This window comes from Excalfactoria chinensis, chromosome 9, assembly GCF_039878825.1.
Source record: "Excalfactoria chinensis isolate bCotChi1 chromosome 9, bCotChi1.hap2, whole genome shotgun sequence".
Lineage (NCBI taxonomy): Eukaryota > Metazoa > Chordata > Aves > Galliformes > Phasianidae > Excalfactoria > Excalfactoria chinensis.
Window position 1 is genome coordinate 10,139,837 of NC_092833.1, and position 20,365 is coordinate 10,160,201.

A 20,365-nucleotide genomic window follows, 5' to 3' on the forward strand; every position below is an offset into this window, starting at 1 on the left:
GCGCACTACACCAACAGAAGCCCACGTGGCAGCCCAAGCACGCCGAGAAACACCCCCCGCTGTGCTGGCGCATCGTGATGACGTCACTAGTACCGCTCGCCTCCTCCAATGGCCAGGCCCGGCGCTCCCGCGCTTCCAGTGCTGGCCGAAGATGGCCGCTCTGTGGGGCAGCGTGAGGCTGAGACTGCTGCATGCAAAGGGGCTGCTGGGGCCAAGGGAGGCCCCGTGGGTCTTTAGTGCCTCAAGAAGCGCTTCTATGGAGCTTGCTGTCCGCTCCAGTCCTCCCTGGACCTGCCTGGACTGGCCCCTCTCCCACTGGGTGCCCACAGCCTTGGGGCTGCGGTCTCTCTTGGCTTTGCCCACCACCTCTGGGCCTGGAGATAGTCATCTTTGCCTGTGGTGGGGAAACCTTTGCTTCCACAGTGCTCTAGGTGGCCTGCAAGGCATCTTAGTAGGGGGCAAAGGGAATAAAACACACTAAAAATGGTAGTGCTGAACTCTAAAGTATTTAATAGAGCTTGTGTTCCTTGCTAGAGTCCTTCCAGCCAAGCAGGAGAATCATTGGCACCCAAAGAGTGTGGGATATTGTAGTAGTTACTGAGTGTATTGAATGCAGAACTGGAGTTTGGAAAGCTGCTGTAGCCAGGTGATCAGAAGCCGAGCTTGGTGTGGCTCTGGGGCATGAGCCCTTTATAAAATATCTCAGTTGGAAGAAAACATCATCAAGGGAGGTGATGGCAGTGATTTCATTTGGCATTGCTGCCAGTTTACCTTGGGCAGCAACCTAGGAAAACATGCCAGTAAGAAAAGAATGGTTGACAAGCGGCCCTCTTGGCTTTTATTGTCCCTGAGCCTCACTAATACGGTAACAGCACCAAGCATCCTCTGGGCGGGGAATGAAAGACCATCCCATATGCCACCCTGGCCTGCTTTTGGCTCAGCCTCACCCTTGACTAGCTGGAGATTGTGTCCTCAAGCAGGTTGGGTTACCTCCCTTCAATAGCTCTAGCCATGACAGGAGCAGGATCTCAGTGGACCAACTGCTCTGCTGGTAGCCTTATTCACACCAGCCCCTGCACAGACTACCCTCAGATCTTATTCTGCCTTTGTTGTTGTTGTTGTTTCCCCTGGGAAAATTTCAAGCCTATCCATGGGTTTTGATTGTCATGGAATTACATACACCTGCATATGACTTTTGCCACATGATGGTCGTGACAGTAAATCTTACACCGTTTATATTGCATTTTTATCCTGAGGTTTCCTCCTGGAATCCTGGGGCTTCACAGCAAACTGATTCCCTATAAAGTGAGACTGTTTCAGGTGTTTGTCATTACAGACCACGTTGTTATGAAATTTGTGCTTTCTTCCTCATCAGAGCTCTTCTCAGAGCTGCTTGGATCACATTTGCTTCTACACACTCCTGGGAAGCCATGGAAAACCCACTCCTTCAGCCAGACGTGCTGGTCAAACTTGCTTCTTCCTGCTGGATTTTACAGCTGCAAGCAAAGCTTCAAAATCAAACAAATCAGATCAAAATGTAAAAACAACAACAAGCACCAGCAACACCAGCAGCCCTGCGCTGAACACGTGGGATGCTTCCCAGGATCCCTGCTCATTTCCTGGAGTGAAACTCAGACACACCAGCCCAGTGCTGTCCTGAAGTGTACGGAGGCTTTTTTTTTTCCTTCTCTCCTTCTTTTCTTTTCCCTCCTTCCTTGTGTTGATTTGTGGGACCAGAATGACTTTGATTTCAGCAAGTTTGCTGTTTATTCACGTCACAAGTTTGACAGCTTTGCACCAAATCAGATTGCTGGGTTTCAGGAGAGCTCTGAGGCGTCACTGGGAGCTCCTTTAGATTAAACTCGCCTCCTCGGTCTCCCCCCTCTCCCCCTCCTTCAGAGCCATTTAAACCTCGCTGGGGCTTTAAACGTACTCCCAAGACCTGCATTTCATTCTGCCACTAACATGGTAAGTGCTCTTTGCATTTCTCTCGACCTGGAGGCAGAAAAGGAGCAGCTGGTCTCTTTGCCTTAGGGGCTTGCAGGAGGTTTTGTGCCCTCTGAGATGGAGAAGGAAGACGGCTCTCCACCACCTGCAGGAGCAATCTCTGCTGCTGTGCCTCCCCTTGGATGAGCAGTTTCCCTTCTCGAGGCTCCAGGCTCTGCTTCTCAGAGATTCAGATCGTGCTTATTTGGAGGAGGGAAGGGGGGTGACTCAAGAAACAACCCCAGGCTCTGCAACTGTGCAGTCTGGGACTCCTGCAGAACTGCAGGGGCAGAGTAGAGCAAGCAGCCTGGAGATGACTGCTAACACTGAGCAGCTTTAGAGCCGAACCGAGCCCTCGAGGTAGGAGGAAAGGACTGGCCAAGAACAGCCTAGCTCCTCTCCTCCTCCTTAACTTGCTCGGAACCGCAATATTTCCCAAGGGATCACAAGAAACAGCCCTCTTCTCGGCACACCTCTGCCCGGAGCCCCTTTGCCGCGGGGGCGGCACCGAACGGTGCCCAGCGGCGGTAGCGGGGGGCTGCGGAGCGCTGCCAGCAGTCGGGGGGCGAGCAGGCGACCGGCTCCCGGAGCGACACACGGGGCTCCCTGCGCTAGGCACCTGAGCGAACCACAGCTGGCACGGGGGGGAGGGAGCGCTGGGGCAGGGCTGACACCGCCTCCCCCCCGGTACGCACAGAGGAGGGGGACCCAGCCGCCGGCCGCCCCATGGCTACGACCCCTTGCCTCCGCAGAGCAGCAGCCGGCCGTGCCCGGAGCCGGACTTCCCCGGGGGCCAAGGCTGCGTTCGCCCCTGGCCCGTCCGCGCCGGGGTTTCCAGGGAGACGTGGGTCGCCGTCTGCGCCGCGGAGCCTTCCGAGCACGGCCAGGGCCGGCAGGAGGCGCGGCCGCCGGGTAAGTGCGCGCTGGCGGCGGGCGAGGGGTCCAGCGCCGGCCGGCCGGAGCGGACTAACCCCGCTGTGTTGTCTCCCAGGCCGGCTGTTCGCCACCGAGCTCGTTGGCCAGGAGGAGGCGTGGCAGGGAGACCAGCTGTCCTCCCAGCTCTACAGGAACAAGCAGGTAACGGCCCTCCGCCCCGCTCCCTGCACCACTGGGGTAGCGGCAAACCGGGCTTTCTCTGCTTTCGGGCGTTTTTTGGTCTTTTCTTGACGTGAGCGTCCCCCCGCCGTGTTATTCTACGAAGCTAGAATGGGGTACCCTGTACGTCTCTCCCTTCGTACAGCACCTTGGCAGCCCAGAAGCCCAGGGACACGGCTGGTGAGTCCCGCAGGCTCTGACGTTGCAGAACCTCATGCTGTTAATTAGAAATATATTATCTACGTCTTCCTGAACCCACGATGACTACTGTCATGGGACATGGCTCCCCCAGAATCACCTACTCACGTGAAGGATCAATCATATTGGCCATCAAGCATTTCCTTGTGGTTTTCCCTCTTTTCTTTGCAAATCACATCAAGCAGCAGAATGATACTGAGCAGTCCCAGAAAGATCATTCAGATGAGATACTTGGGATGGTATTTTGATACAATGAAGCTGATTGAAACTTTTATACTAACTTTAAGGTCCCTGTAATCAAACCCTCGTTACTGTGCTTTCTTTGTTTCTATGCCGATCATTTAAATGAGTGATTATCACCCCATGGTCAGCAGTTATCCAGGATTCACTGCTGGAGATCCCTAGCCCTCCTAACAGTTTCCAGAGTGATCAGGGGGCAGAAGTCTCTGCAAAGACCCAGCTCCCCATAAATAAAACTGTTAGGGCTATGCAAATAAAACATACCTGTTCAATTCTTGGGACCAGGACTTACCTCAGCTCTCTATATATACTTCACTTGGCATGGTGGTGTCCAGGATTGAAGGAATACCTGAGCAGTGCTTTACTTTAAAGAATGGCAGTTGAATCTTCCTTCTGCATCCAAGCCCTATCAGTTGTTAGCCTTCAGCTCCATCTCCTTTCTCCCACCAACCAACTATAAACTGGAATGAAAGAGATGTAAAGGGGTGCTTACTGCATCTCAGGAGAAGATCTGGTAGCTGCTGTTTTGACCGTGACAGTTTCTCACTGTTCACCTGTAATTCTTTTCTGCTGTTATTCTGCACTGTTTTTTTAATACATTTCTTCCCCAGAGTAATCTTTTCATACACTTTCTAAAGAATAAAAGAAGTCAAAAGTGAAAACTGAACAGTCATGCCACTTAGATTAACAGAGGCAAGAGGCTTAAGGGGATGGGTTGAGTTCACAAAGCAAACACCCTGTTCATCAAATCCAAGCAGCCTGTACCATAGGGCAATTGCTATTAAGTTACAGAGTCAACACCTATTCATCGGTATCTCTATTCCACAGCTTCAAGATACTTTGCTTCAGAAGGAAGAGGAACTTGCTAGGTTACATGAAGAAAATAATAACCTCCGACAATACCTGAATTCTGCCCTGGTTAAGTGTTTAGAAGAAAAAGCTAAGGTATTGTGTTCAGACCTGTTCTATAGACGTGTGCAAAAGAAACAAGTTGAATAGATACATGCCGTTAAAATACATGGAAAGTCTAGGAGTGCAGACAACTGGCCTTGCGAGATCCTATTAGGTTCTAGCTGTGCAGACAGTATAGCTCATAGCATGGTTAAGTGTAGGTTGTAAGTAGAGGAAAGTAACAGTATTATGTCCCAAATCTGTTCTTTCCTTCAGTGGAAAGTTCAAATTGGAATGCATCAAAATATTTGTTGAATTTGCCTGCTCTGTCAGTTACCACTTCTGAAAAGCTTTTTCTTTTCTTTTTTTAACTTTTTAGGTGATTTATGTTCTATGATTTGTTTCTGTCACCTTCCAATGGTACATTTTGTTTGCATGAGAACACTGATCTTAAAAAACAAACAAACAACACCTATTCCAGTCTTACCTGTGAAAAGAAACTCTTAAAGTCATGGCAGCTGCAGTTCCACGTGCTCCCTGGCCAAGATCACACCTGTCCCAGCACGACCTACCTCAGCATCCTCCCTCTTTGTTAGGCTGCCATGTTCACCCCAACACCCCACTCACCTGCCAAGTGCTGCTGGCAGCACCAACACAGAGAAGCACAGCACAGCCAGGCAGGAGCTCTCATTTCACGCCTTACTGAGTGAGAATGCAATCGAAGTACAGGCCTTATTGACATTGTCAAATTCTTCTCTTACAGAGACTATGTTGTTGCAGAGGCTGTAAGGACAAAATAATTAGTCGTATCCATATATCTAAGTAGGAACTTAGGGAGAAAGTATCTTTTATAGGGATAGAAGTAACTGTCTTAACTATCTAACATAAAAGATCAGAAATATGTTCTTTACTGTTAATTAGAGAAATCAGCTTTTAACCTCTCTCCATCTTTTAATTTATTTTTAATAGAAAGTGCTATCCTGCCATGGACAGAAAACCTCTACTATTCTCAAAAACACCAAAAGGAGATTAAAAGAGGACTACTGCTTTGCTCTTCATGAAACTCCTCATGCTTCTAAAGCTAGAAGGAACCTCTTTGATGAATTCACTGCCTGTGAAGAGCAAGCCAGCCCTGCTGTGGACAGCTGGGTCTTGGAGACTTTAGGATTAAAAGATGTCAACACCATTGATGAATCTTCAGCTAACTACAGTGCCTTGACCTCAGACCTTGGAAAAGACACATACTGCCTTAGCTCTGGTGAAGCCATCAACTATGATCACAGTGAAGCAGTGGCAGCAGCATACAGATGCAGCCACATGCCTCCAGCTAATAGTACCCATCCATGCAGTGAGGACTCTTCCTTCCTTTCTCAGTTTTCTTCAGCACCACACACCTCCTCACCAGAGCCAAGCATTTCCTCCCTTCCAACCTATGAGTTGCCATATTTGACTAATGATTTGTCACCTAACAAAACAGATGTGGCCTTCACAACATTTCTAAGTCCTCACCGCAATGTGAGAACACACACCTTCCAACAAGGACAAGCTTTTGTGCGCAGAGAAGATGATGGAGGATGGAGATTCACCTGGGTGCCCAAACAGGCTGAATAAGGCACCTGTGTCAAGGGTCAGCCATAGGGGATGTAGGAAACAGACACTTCATACTGTGCTCAAGACAAGTTCAGCCAGTAGAAATAAGTCATCCTGGACTCTGTTAAATGCTGCTGTTACACACACACTCATTATTCCCTCACAGATCTTCACAGGTGCGGCTCCAGATCACAGTGGGACACGCATCTCCCCTAGGCCAGAAGGACATTCATTTCTTGTGCCTGTGTTGAGAGGAATGCTTTTTCTTGCATTGTGTTTTTTCTGTCATCAAGTATTCCTTGTTAACTGATGATTGCCAGACTCAACTACTTTCAGCACTCCCACGTTGAAAGTGGAAGGGATTGGAGAATACACTTTGGCATCTCTCTGACATTCACAGATGACAAAGATGACATAAGTCTCTGGCTGAGGATCAGCAGCGTCTGAGTGATTTGAGTCTGTCTTAGCTACATATATTACCTTGGATTAAGGCAACCCATGCATTTTTTGTTCATGTGTTATGCTAGGTTGACCTACTCGCAGTCACATGGTGCTGTCATTTTTTGAGGGCACATCATAAAAAGACTCGCTTCTATTGCCCAGAGGCTATATAATTGCAAATGATTCATCAAATTTAGGAGATTTTCCTCTGCTGTGATTAGAAGTGTTTTCTGTATTGTTTTAAAGGTCTTTTATCTGCCAGATAAAAGGAGTTTAAGAAGTTAGAGCCCTCCTAGCTTCAGAAGTGTGTTATACAGCTTCATTTGGTCTGTTTTGCACTTGTGAAACCCGAGGTTTTGTTTCTAGGGAACAACTCATTGACCTTTTTGTCCTGATTTATGAGATCATACAGAGATTTACCTGAAGTGAACCTCAGCCCAGAGTTAGGACTGCTTTCTCTTTCCATTGTACCTTTCATGCTTCCTATGGGAAATGTTTACATTTCTCCTAGTTTGGGGAGGCAATATCACATAGTGTATAGTGTTTGGAATCCACAACCTTCAGCACCATCCCTTACCTCTCCATGTCTCTATCAGGCAGTAGCGACCTGTAGCTAAGACTATGACTGCATAAAGGATGCTTTAAAACCTCTGGCAAAAAGAGAAGGTGCTCCAGCACTGCACAGGACTTGTTTTTGTTTGTTTTTAAATACTACTAATTATATGAAGTCAACTGACATGAAGTAAGTTCACTGGTAATGTTTCATATTACTTTGTACACATTACCTTTGTTTTCTGCTATATAGTAGTTTGATACTTAAGTATTGGAAATGAAGGGAGCAGTTTGATTATTCTGGCTTTCAGAATGGCCCCAGTAAGATAAGGAAGTACTTACATAAGTTAAAAATAAGCATATGTGGGCATTTCCTTCCAGTGGGCATATACTTTTCTATAGAGAACTTGGGATTCTCGATGTAGTGGTTTCCCAAAAGACTTGAATAATTGTATTTCTCTGTAGTTACTTTGAAGTCATAGGGCAGACTCCCAGAATAGCTAAATTGAAAGTATTGATTGTAGCCACTATTGCACTGAATTAAAAATACCACCACTACGCATGGAGTAAATACATTATTCCAGGCTTTTGTTGTAGTCAGTTAAAATGTTGCCAGCTGATAAATCTGGTCAGACAAGATCACTGTTTGTATAGCACTTTTCTGTATTCAGATGGAGCAGGAGAAAAACTGTCCTACAAGCAGTAAATCAAGGCAATTCTCTTCTACTAATCTCCTCTTGCCTTACTTTATAAGGTAGCACTGAAGAAAATTCTTGTCACTGGAGTTTTTATTGGTGCATATGACTGTATAGAGAATGCCTGACCTTGACTTGAATAAGCAATGGGAAACCCTGTTTTGTGTGGTGACGTGGGATGAACAGTATATAGCAAACAGACAGTGTGACCAGAGAATTGCCCTCAACATAGCTGTAGATACCTTGTCTTCCAAAGCAGCTGTAAAACTTAACTTGAGAAAGTTATATACATTTTAATGCTACTGGATACAATTGAGGATGTGTTTGAATGCTATCAGTGAACAGCAGTAGCAAATACATTATTTGTTCTGTCAGCAAACATTTAATTAGATTTTGTTTTCTCTAAAGAAAGAAAATATTTCTCCATTTGACATTTCCTTTCCACATGTTTCAAATCACCTCATGTGAAAACTTCAGCAAAGAACCAGCACAAAGCCGTATCTTTGATACAATCCCAAGTAGGGTATCAGTGGAACCAAACAATTCTTGTACCTTTAGAACATTTTGTAAAAAGATGGCTGGTCCCATCTTTTGCTCTTGTCCATAGCAAATAAACTCTAGATATAAGAACATAGTTCAGTGAATTATTTACCTGAGCGTATCCTCTTTGTTTGCTGTGAGTTCCTGAGTTTTGCTCAGCATGACGGTATAGGTCTTGTGGCAGGGATTTCTGTCTGAGCTTGATTTACTGGGGCTCATCTGGGCAGAGTGTCCCACGTTGTTGCTCCTTGTTTGCACATACAAACTTAAAGTTCTGTTTGGACACCTGGGTGAGAAGAGGTGTCTGTCATCTGCTCCATGGGATCAGTACTGCTGATTGCTATAGTGGAAGGAGTACGCTGGAAAGGAAACAAAAGACACAAAGCAAATAAATGGCTATTTTTTCTTTTCCTATAACAGCATCATTTTTTAGCATAATAACTCATCTCCTGAGTTATCATTAAGAATGATACAGACAGGCTACTCTAGCACCAATGCACAATAAGCAAGTCAGCCCCTAGGTGAGTACTGAAAGTACTAGGTTCTGATGTCAGCTCTGGTGCACCTGTTTGTTTTTGTGCTTCAGTTTCTACACCATGGACCATTTCATAACAGTTAAACAAGAAAACACAATTCTTGCTGCTGCAAATTGTGTGAGAAGTTCCTTCTTGCCCAGGAGCAGCCTCAGGCATGTAGGTGTCTAGGATGTGGAAGCCTAACTGGGAAGTTCTTTGGACAGTGGTGAACTTCATTATCTGTAAATACCCATTTTGTGTTAACATATTTGTATTATTTTTTATTATTATTATTTTCTGAACGTACTGTGCAGCTGCACCGTTTAAAACAGCCCATGTTTTTAAGAAAGTATGCTAATAGTAACAGAATTTAATTTAACACTCAGTGTTTGGATTTTTGTGATTGAAAAGGACTGTGATTATCTGTAAACATCAATTTTACCTGTGTCATTAAGTTATGCCTAATAAAACTCCAAATAACATCTAATTGATGCATATCTGCCCACACCTTCACACTTCAGCATCTATTAAACAGAAGACCTGTTGCTCACACTGCACAACATAACACCTACTCTACTCTGTAGAGACACACAAAGAAACAATGCAGTCTGAGTTCATAATCAGTAGAGATAATGACACAACAGCTATGAATATGCCTGGATCAATCTAGGCTTACACAGTGCATTTCAGTGATCCATCACTTTTTTGACTCAAATAGATTCTATGCTACTAAACAACTAAGGCAGAAGGAAGTACTCTGCTTTTCTTCTGTTGCTTTTGAAGCATCAGAGTGCCACTTAATAGATCTGTACCTTCTTTTCTAGTCAGCTGAGCGTTGTGATCAAGGGTAACCTGATTCATCATAGTACTCTGCGTACTCTTGATTTTGATTCTGAAGTGATGAATTATAAAGTAGTACTGAGGTGTGATGTAAAGAGACTGAAGATGAAAGAAAAGCATGAGTAAAGAACATAAATCTCTATTTAGTCAGCTGTAGTGACACAGAAAGTAAGACTACATTACTTATTAACTTTTCTCTCTGACGGTGCGAAGGTTTATTAGTAACCACATACCAGTTGGGACCAGAAAGATCTATTTTCCATTGAAATGTGAGACTTTTTAGTGCTTATGAAGAGACACAAAGCAAACCCTATGCTTTAAACTCATTTGTCCTCTAGAAAAGACAGTAAGTCTCACAGTCAATTCATAAACATCCTAGCTTGTTGCCAGGTAGATGACATCCTGCAATACAGAAAGCAGTCTATAAATAATTTTTGGATGAGCCATGATTCACCTAAAATATCATTCCTCTGGTCCATTATTTGTGCATCATTGAGTTATTTCAAGGCTACATATGTATGTGCACTGCAGCCCAAGGAAATCAACATGACAGCGAAGCGCAAGGAGCAGACTATCAAAATCACCAGGGGCATCTGGGCTGAGCTTTTCATTAAATATTCCCACTTGTACCTGTGATACCATCATGGTTAGTTGAAACTCCCAATAACCTCCTCAGAAACTTATTAGTGAAAGAACACACTCTAATAAATGAACACCTGAAAGTCAAGCTTACACATCCAACATCATCCCTCACCGTCACCACGTTTTTCCCCGTTAACAAACACAGAAAGCGAAAGTGTGAGCACTATGCAACGCTTTCAAGGGCACGGAGCATGCCATCGGATGAGTCGGAGCACAGACCAGCAGCCCTATCCTCCAGCTGTGCACTGAATCCAGCCGCCGTGCAGCCAGCAGTGCCCGCAGCGCACCTGGAGCGCAGCCGCTGCCCGTGGTGGGTGGCGCCGCTGTCCAAGGTTCTGAAAGTGCCGCCCTCCGAGCAAGGCTCAACGCTCCGAGCGCCTCCTGGGACAGATTCTGCAGCTGCACTCCCAACGTACACATACTACATGTGGCAAGGCAGGAGAAGCAGCCCAGCTGCCAGTGCTTAAAGGGCCCTGTGAGATGAAATGTCTGGGGTTTTAGGAGCCAGATAGGAATGCTATGTGTTTGGAGCTGCATCTTGGTAAAGCTATCACAATTTACAGGTACAACAAACAACTGCCCAGGTTGCAAGCAGGCTGGGTAACAGCCACGCTCAGGCTTGAAGCTGAAACCCAAAGTATCCTACTACAAATCACTGCAGGTGGAGAAAATGCTAGTTAGAAAACTTTCCTTACATAAGGGAGATTCTACTTGCTCCCAGCTAGCACAATAAGACCAAGAAATCCCTGTGATCTCTAAGTAGCAGTATCCCTTTTAATCTTAAGCACTGTGTGCTTAATGTAACATACAAGTTAAACATCTGGACCTTAGAGAAACATGTTCTGAAAGTTAAAATCATCGTTACTTTTTTTGAATGTAAGGCTAGATAGACTATTCAGGAATCAATAACATTTATTGTACTGGAAATGATACTTAGTCTTAGTTGGTCTGGACTGAATTCTGTATCTACTGATTAGAATTCCAGATAGCCTTCTCTCTTCTCTTATCTGAAATTGTATTATCATAAGTGGCCCCTGAAATGTTTAGCATTTCTCCTCACTTCACAACATTCACTCTAGAATTACACGATACACCTGCTGTGAAGATTTTTTGTAATCAAAAGACAAAATAAGAACTCACTTGCCATCAGTCTCATTTTCTCTACCTTTCTAGCCCCATTTGAATCCCAGGAGTTCAAAAATCTGGCAATTCCAAGCAGTGATTAAAAGAAGTTTCCACGCAGTTTTGTTTAACAGTGTTGATTATAAAACTACAGGGTTTGAAGTCACAAGCCAACTCCTTTCTCTGTAAAAGAGACAATACTGGCCAGCCCCAGACTAACAATACATAACTCAAAACAGCTCTACTTAGAAGCTCAGAATACTACTGTAAAATAAGTTAGAATTCAGTTTGGCAGTACTTGCACTCATTTACAATTTTTGTACCTGGTTTGAATTTCAGTTTCCTCACCTGGACCTAAAATTAAACAGAACAAGTAGAAATGAAATGATCCCTTCTTGCTTCAGGAAACAGGGCTAATATTGACTACCTATAGGCCATGAAATATGCAATGACACCTTTCTGCAAGTGAATGGAGAAAGGTCCTGATTTAATACTGGTAGGTATTGTTTAAAACTGCTAGCTTCATTTTCCTTCAAAGGCTGATACCAATCTGATGTTTATTATTGCCTTCTTAGCTGAAGCATTCAACAGTACTGTTGTGTGAAAACTGCCGTGTTCCTCCATAATTGTCTCATTTCAGCACAAGTGTTTTTCTGAAATAAGTGGGTCGTTTTTTTGCAGCCTGAAAATTGTAACACTCTCTGAAATCTGCATGAGTTAGTGCTACACCTGAGAACAAAATGGAGCTGAAAGAGCTTTAAGTTTCTTCTTACTGAAAGACCTTTTATCAGTATGAAATATCATTACCTCAATGCCCCTGTGGCTATTTCAGAGGTGTATAAACACTTGCTGCCTATCTGCTAGCCATTCAATTACTAAGATCTTGATACTGTGTAAATATTTAACTACAATAGAGGATATAAATCAGAGAAAGTGATTTTGTTTCATTCCACTGGTGGCAGTAAATCACGGGCTATTCAGACTACTGGGCTACACCCAAAGAGCAGAGCTGTGACACAGGTAGACATTATCTAAGGTTTCCTGTAAAACAAGTCCTAATCTAATTCACACTTCACAGGGGGGTGACGAGCACTATACCACAACTCCAAGAGCCAAGACCACTTCCAGAAATTTTTCAGGTCAACTAGAAGGGAAAAAGCTGCCAGTACCCAACTATTTCATTATTGTTATTATTAAAACAGGCTTTTGAGGGACACAGAAAGGCTGTGAGAGCAGATGTAATAGAGTTTAGGCTGCTGGATATCAACATCAAAAGGGAAGAGGGGAAAAAAATAAAAAAAAAAAAAGCAGTTTCTGTTTTCTACCATGGAAGTCAACGTATTCAAGTACAGCCAGCCTCCCAGCCGAGATTTCTCTGCCATTACGTATCCAGGAGCTGTTGTAGAAATCATTCTGCTGCTACTCCAGACATACAACACTGTGCTCCCTATTGCAGAGGGGATATGAGTTTTATTACATCTCTGTCCTTAAACACACAGTCTGTAAGGCCCTACCTTTCTCTATGCGTACTTTCGTCGGGGCATTTCGTCTCACTAGTGCCACCTGGTGGGCTCGACTCTACAGACCGTCCCAGGGGAGGAAGAGGAGGATGCAGTCAGAGAAGCTGCAACAAAAAATCCCAGCGATTGCCAAGAGGACATATGAACATGCAGGCATAAGCACATCCAGCACACTTTGCTCAAAAAGTTTTCCAGGCTGCATGGCATCACCCACAGCTGCTGACACTGTAAGTTATTCTGCTGCTGCAAGGACTGATTGCTTTCTTTCTCTTTTAGCTGTCCTCCTTTCCCACTTGGCCCACGCGTGGGTACAAGTTCAGAAAGTGTCTGCAAGCCCCAGTGCATACAAACAAGCCTTGTGTTGCATTCCATTTTGATTTTCTCTACCCCCCTTGCAGCCTCCCCTGACTGAAGTCAAAGAAATACTGAACCATCCAAGTAAATCAGTCCATTACATTTTCTCATCTGTTTTAAAATGCTCTCCTTGCTGCCAAAAAAATGACAATTCTCTACAGAACCAGGCTCACAGGATGGTTGTATTGAAGCTATTTCTTGTTGCTTTGCCTTCTTGAAAAGTATGTTGGCAGGGGAACATGTCTCCAGACTCATGTCCAGTGCCCCATACTGAGTACAGCTCTGACAGAGTACAGAGGGTGTCCCAGCATGAATCTACTCTGTGAGCACTCACCTTTTACCATGGTCATCCTAAGACAGACCAAATTAATTTCATCATAACTGAGAGATGCCAAGTAAAACTCTGTACGTAGATATGAGCCCAAATGTTCTTCTGAATTAGCCACCCTGAGGGATGGAGCTGAACAGTTTTGAACAGAGGCACAGTAGGATGGGGTTAGCATGGTAAGGAGCTTCTGGGATGGCACAGGTGTCCCCTCCCACAAGATGTGGGGGTGTTATGAGAAACAAACCCAGTTTCCCCTACAGAAGTGCCCTGCAACACTGCATAGTCCTGTCCTACATTTGAGCTCCTAAAGCCTTTGCAACTACTTCTGCACTGGAAAAGCCTGCCATTAACTACACTACTCCCTCTTGCTCCCCTCTTCAACAATAGTGAGCACACAGAAACAAGAAGGGGAGAAACAGGTTATACAGTGATAAAAATAATGATTTAGTTATTTTCAAATGATTTGACCTTGCCAAACCTTTCCGCAGAAGGCAAAAAGCAGGATCAGTATCAGCTTAGAGGAAGGAACTAATTGATAAATTGTTTGGTAAATTGATAGGTAAGCCTATTACTTGAGCTTTGAAACATCAATTAACAATTGCTTGGGGAAATTCTCATAGGACAGAAATGAATCCAATCTGCTCCTGTTGCTGCAGGAGTTCAGTTCAAGGGAGACAGCACATGCAAAGGGCAGCAAAGCTGGGCAAGGAAGTAATGTTAGTACTTAGTCCTTATAGTGATTTTATTTTCTGCCCACTTTGGGATTGGCTGGTCATTTCAGCATGGATGCACTCAGCAGTTTCTGACACACTGTGCTGTTTTGCTCTGCTGGCTGCGTTGTGCCTGCCAACATTTGTTGAGAAATAACAGGAGGTCACACATGGTGTCAAAAAAATACCTCTGGCACAGCACATAGAAAAAGGCATTGTATTAGTGGCAATGAATTCAGACCTACTGATGGTGAAATTAATGAAATCCGTGACTGGCACTCTTCGCATCCCACTAGAGGCTACAATGAACAAAGCAAACATACTGGCCACTAGCCCACAGAATCAGCAAACCCCACTCTTGTGAGGCTGCTGAATTCCTATTGCCTTCCCTGGCAAGCCTTGAAGTGAAGAGCAAATCGCTTGACTTACCAAAGATCTCTCTTCCCTGACTCTAAGGCAACGGGACATCAAGAGACATGAAAGCAAAGTAATGCTCAGTGACATGGAGAAAATCACATTTGCTGATCATTTTGACTTTCGTGGTTTCCTGGGCTCTTTTCCGTCCAGCTACAGATGAAGTACATCCTTTCCTTTTCTTCAGTTTTAATTCTCCATGAAACTGAACACTATTACCTGAGCAACAGGATTCAGTCTTCTTTTCTCTCCTTGGTATAATGGTTGGCCTTCATCTATCATCTCTGTCAACCACAGAACAATAAGAACATCTCTACTTTCATATAAAATACATGATGAGAAAAGCAGAAAACAATCCTACAAGGCCACAGGGAGGTGGTGTACCACCTCCTGCTTGTAGACCAGAGGTTGCCTAGACAAAACTTTATTCAGAATAATTCTGAAGTTATTCCTGCTTGAGCTAGAAACTGAACATGAAATTCTCTGTAGGTCCCTAACTCAATTTTGTAACAGTGATTTTTATTCCACATTTACACAATCAGACACATCTCCACAAGCCACACACATGCATATAGAGTCACTCAGCACTCATCCATGTGTGCGTAGCCATCACTACATCCAGGGTGCAATCCATCACTTCTCCCTGTAATACAGGGTAACATTGTAACCCCTTCCTCTTCCCTCTCTTCAAATGCCAGAAATCCCACTCAGCCGCTCTAACTCTTCCTTCAGGAATGTCAAAGGGTGATTATTTCAGGTGGTTTCTGTATTAACCCTGGCTAGATAGTCATGCGATTTCAAAAGAATAATTTAACCCTGTTGTTTAAAATGTAACTGGGTGCATCAAGTCAGACACATGTAGGGTCAAAGCTTCCAAAAGAAGATTAAAAGATCAAAAAGACTCAATTAGTTCCTTTCTCCTAAGGCATTTTAATGTGATTCTTTCATGTTTAATGTTTAATATGAGTCAAATAACTGTTTGTCTCTCAGATACGAGCCACCAACTGCCCAGATTCCACTTAATACTTCCCAGCTGGTCCACCCAACTGATAGCCTCAGAACTGGAAAAAAGTCTATCCTCTTTCACAGTTTTTAACATGCCAATAGGTAAGCATGGGTGAAGACCCCTCCCAAGACTCCATCATAGCTCTGAGTCTCAGGGCAGGAGTTCACTCTGTTCTGGACAATGCCCATCCCTGCATAAAATCTGTATAAAGGCTATTTCACTTTTACAACAGAGTGGGATTCCATTTGCACCAGACCAAATTACTGGGGCTTCACTCTGAGGCAGAGGTTCCCTGCTATGCCCTTTCTTGTCTTCCACAAATTTGGCTAAGTTTGTCATGAACTTCTATTTTAGCATCTCAGAGGAGAAAACTTCCTTATCAGGGGATAAAGGACAGGATACGGATCCATGAGTATTTTTCACATCACCTTTCATTCATTGCACTGATAGAACCAAGTTGTTGTTAACATTAACTAATAACTATTCAATCATTATTCCCTTCATTCACTCCCACCCTCATACTTGTTTACATATCGGAGCAAGAGCTGGGAGTCCAAACACAGCTTGTTAACACAGAAGTAGACAGTTGTAGTCAGGCTGACAAAAAGCAGATTTACATCTTAACACAAAGTCTGATTAAAAGATCCACTGTAAGACTGCTGCGCAGTTCCACCATCATTCATCCCTCACATCACGCTGAGAAGTCTGATAATCTTTCTACCTACAGGTTGACTGATTTCTCCTAAAGCTGAGACGAAAGCAGTTGACCGATTCAGTTTTATGGAGGGCTTGAAACAGCCTCTGATTCATCTTGGAAAAAAAATCCCTAAAAAACCTCAAATGAAAAAGCTACAACATGTTCAGGATGATTTTCTATCTAAAATGGAAATCTCAAAATCAATAACATTTCTTGACGTATTTTGATTTTTATGGAAACTGCATTTTTTCAGTGCAAAAGTTCTGCTGAAATTTTTTCAGGAAAGCTACTCTCAGCTTTGAAGGAAAAGATGGGGCAGGGAAAGCAGAGCTATCAGTTGTTAAGTGTTCTCATGTGGGAGATCCAGCTGCCTACAGCAGCCTAGCTGGAATCAGTATTGCACCAAAGCTACACTTAAGCTGCACAAGCAGGTAAAGAGAGTGACAACGACTTGTGATCTATTGATGTTCAGCAGATCACCTCTACTTATAACCAGGGTGAAGAACATAAATATTACCAATCAACTCCAAGCCAGCTGTGTATCTGGTAAATTAAGAGGAATTTACCAGATAATGTTGTAGCAGATCTAGTCTGGGAGTTGCAACATCTTTTTAAAGGTGAAGGAGGCAACCGTAACTTGTACTGACGAAACCAACAGACTTGAGACCAAGGCCTTTTGTTTCCTTTACTCTGAGAAAGAAAGAGAGGAGCATGCCTGGGTCTGCACAGAGTGTTCACACTGAACAATGTCAGACACACGCCAATTTGGAGGCCTGCCAGTACAGAGCCACCTTGGTGAACTCATACTGTGAAGCAGAAGGAGCACACTAAGACCAGACCTAGGTTATCACAGTCCTCTCAGAGAAGGCCAAAGCAGCCATTTGTCATCATTATGTTCATTCCCTATTCTTATTTCTGTACTCCCTAGAAAATAAAGTAATGCTTGCTGAGAAATGAGAGAAAGAACAACTTGAATACTTGAGACTGGCTAAACTGATGGAAATGATGAATAACGAGCATGCTGGCATAACTCCTATTCTTCCTTTATGGCTGTTGCACAACCTACTGCTTAAAATATCAGAGCCTTGATTTACTGCTTGCCATGGCATAAAAAAGTTTCGATTGCTTGGCACCTCCCTTCTGCCAAAACAAATGGGAGAGCATTCACCTGTGGTGCTTATGTGCACATCCTACAGGACTGAATCCTCAGACACTTTACTTTTGAAGACTCAGCTTTTTAGAAGCCCAGCACATGCTCTCCTGTATCAACACTAATGTCAAACTGGAGACCCTATTTTTGTTGCCAGAACATATTTTTACATATGAAAGAATGTAATGTGATAAATTCCCTGTGATAAGCAGGAAACTAGAAGTTAAAGAAATGATGGGAAAGCAGAACTTCCCCCCCCCCCCCCCCCCCCCCAAGTCTTTCTAGTGTTTTCCTGTCAAAGAACCTTAAAAGTGAAGACTGCAGAACCCAGTCTATGATTTTGCGCTTCAGCAGAGAAATTTCCCAAGTAGATTTGCCTCCACTGTAGGCACTCACTTAAGCTTGGAAAGCTCAAACTGCAGTAAGAAGTCAAAGATCAAGAACAGCCCCTGCCTGTGCACAAGAATACAGGAACTTGAATGCACACATTAACACACAAGCCCCCAGTTTCAGATTTTCATCCAACAGTTATCCCTTCCCTGCTGCAGAGCTCTGTGCTGCCTGAGCACAGGCAGGGATGGTCTCATGAAATCAGAGTTGTGACTGTCATCCACAGAGATGAAGGACACCGACAGTTTGGTTTAAAACCAAGGAAACACAAAGAGCGAACTGAGGGCACTTGCAGAGATGTGTTAGTTATGTTGTCTTTGATTTGATTATTTATGCTAACAGCCTTGGTGGCATTGCTTCTCTGCCACTGCCTGACCTCCCCAGCATTTATATAGTCTCCTGCTCTTTTCCTATTGGAAACAGGTCTTACTTCCTAGTGATCAGCAAAGGCGATCTTGTGAAGACTGTGAACAAAGTGCATCTCCTATTTGACAGTAAACTTTCAAAAGAACTGATAATTCATGCAGGTCAGAGGGAACACTCTGTTTTAAACTACTCCCCTTTAGGAACTAGCAATGAAAAGACAGTAATAGGAAAAGTGGTCCTAAATCACCTCTTGTCCCTCAGACACATTGGCCTAATAGCAGATCTGTATAGAACTGAAGCTGTTATCTTGTAATAATTAAAAAATCTGTTTGGAAGTTTTTTATGTGAGCTGTGATAAGCTTCAAGTACCACTACACAATGCTTGATAAAGAAATAGTTAAGAGTAAACCTTAATTTCTCATTGCCATCTTCTGGTCAGAGCAGTGTAGTGTACGTACTTGCTCAAACAAGATGCAAAATAAGGCAGAAATGCAAAATAGGTCACAAGCACAGCCCTGGTTTGCAGTGATGTGCTGTGAGCCAGGCAGGTGAGAAAGCAGCTCTCTTGGCTTCACTGCCCATCTGTATCTACTGTGCAGGAAAGTGATTCTGTGAAAAAATGATGCTTGTAACTTGAAGTTGGTCAAAACCAAAGTTCAGGGTAACCTTTTTCTTAAATTATTTATCTTCCATTCTCTACCATACTTTAAGTCATATTGAAACCATTACCAATCAGTTCTCTTGGTCTTAATTGCACTTAGTTAACAAAAACTTGCTTTTAAAAAAGTTCTTGGATGGTGCCCTACAGATGCCAAAACACAGCCTGATATCGAACACTAAGAAGAAAATCACAGAAGTGGGACTTCTGTCCCAGCTGAAACCAGAGCAACTTACAACCCTTTGGGGAGCATGTGTGCTGTGGCCATGAGTCACACAACAGGGAAGCAGTCAGATGTTTACATACGTCACACATCAACTACAAAATAATTAGGAAAATTTTTGGCTAATCCTCAAGTTCTGCTCCCTTTAGCCTTTAGTTAAACAAGCTGGAGAATTTAACTGTTCTGTGAATTTAAAGTAGAACAAGAAAGGAGCACTGAACACAAGTTTAACTCAAGAGAGAATAAAATACAATGAAGAACAAACATAGCATGAGATATTAGCAATAGCAAAGATCTCTGCTCACTCCTGATTGTTACAAGGAGTGGGACAGCTACTGAGAGCTGCTCCTGGCATACTGAGATGGTGTCTGCATCCTTCCTACAACAGTACCACATGGCATTTTGCTCATGCTCTGACCTTCTCCATACCACTTCATTCTTCTGCACTCATGGTTGGAAAATGCTCTTGACCTGAAGCACCACAGCACGCTGGCAGCTGCTGGGGCTGCTCCTGCTAATCAGACCATCCCTCTCTCCTCCCTCAAAGCCCACTTCTGTTGCAGCCTGCAAGCCAAGCTCACCTGCTGCTGACACCAGCAGAAGCCCAGGTATCTCCTACACCTGAGTTATTCATCATGTGTGACAGTGCTGGTAGCCAGACTAGCTACTCTTTTCCCATTCTTTGGGTAATCTGAATCACAGATCTCATCTCTCTCATGTAACAGTTTCAGCATGTAACTTGGTTAAAAATCAGGTTTACAAGGTCTTTTATCCTGACATTACTGTTTTCAAAGACTCGTTTATCTTCTGAGCCCTGGAGGTGAGAACACACAGTTGTATTTTCCTGCTTCAAAAGCAATCTCTACACACTTCAGTTCCCTTTAATCATTTATATAGTTCAGTAGACAAATAAGAAGGTGGTTTATTCAGACATCCAGTTATATATTTGTTTATAGATTCCATCTACTCCACTCATCAGCTGTTTTAAATACCATTAGGGTGCTGAAGCCAGCTTGCATTCACAGTCAGATTAAGTCTGTCTTATGTATCTGTTTATATGGAGATCAGCCCTCAATATGCTATTTTTCAAGCCACAAGCAGCTTTGCTTTTCTGGGCCAACACTGGCATCCACATCCCAGGAATCAAACACTTCTAAAGAGATCCAAGCAGTGAGACCAGCCCAAGAGTTAGCCTGGCTTTG

General features: G+C 43.8%; 1 protein-coding gene across 1 annotated transcript; it reads left to right on the plus strand.

Moving 5' to 3' along the window:
- The first annotated feature begins 77 nt into the window (after window positions 1-77).
- GMNC (geminin coiled-coil domain containing) lies at window positions 78-8,170 on the plus strand. The gene is made up of 5 exons (XM_072344676.1): window positions 78-172; window positions 2,684-2,898; window positions 2,978-3,063; window positions 4,348-4,464; window positions 5,380-8,170. Exons 1-5 carry the CDS (start codon window positions 78-80, stop codon window positions 6,019-6,021), a joined length of 1,155 nt encoding a protein of 384 aa, XP_072200777.1. The 3' UTR covers window positions 6,022-8,170.
- Window positions 8,171-20,365: the final 12,195 nt, after the last annotated feature.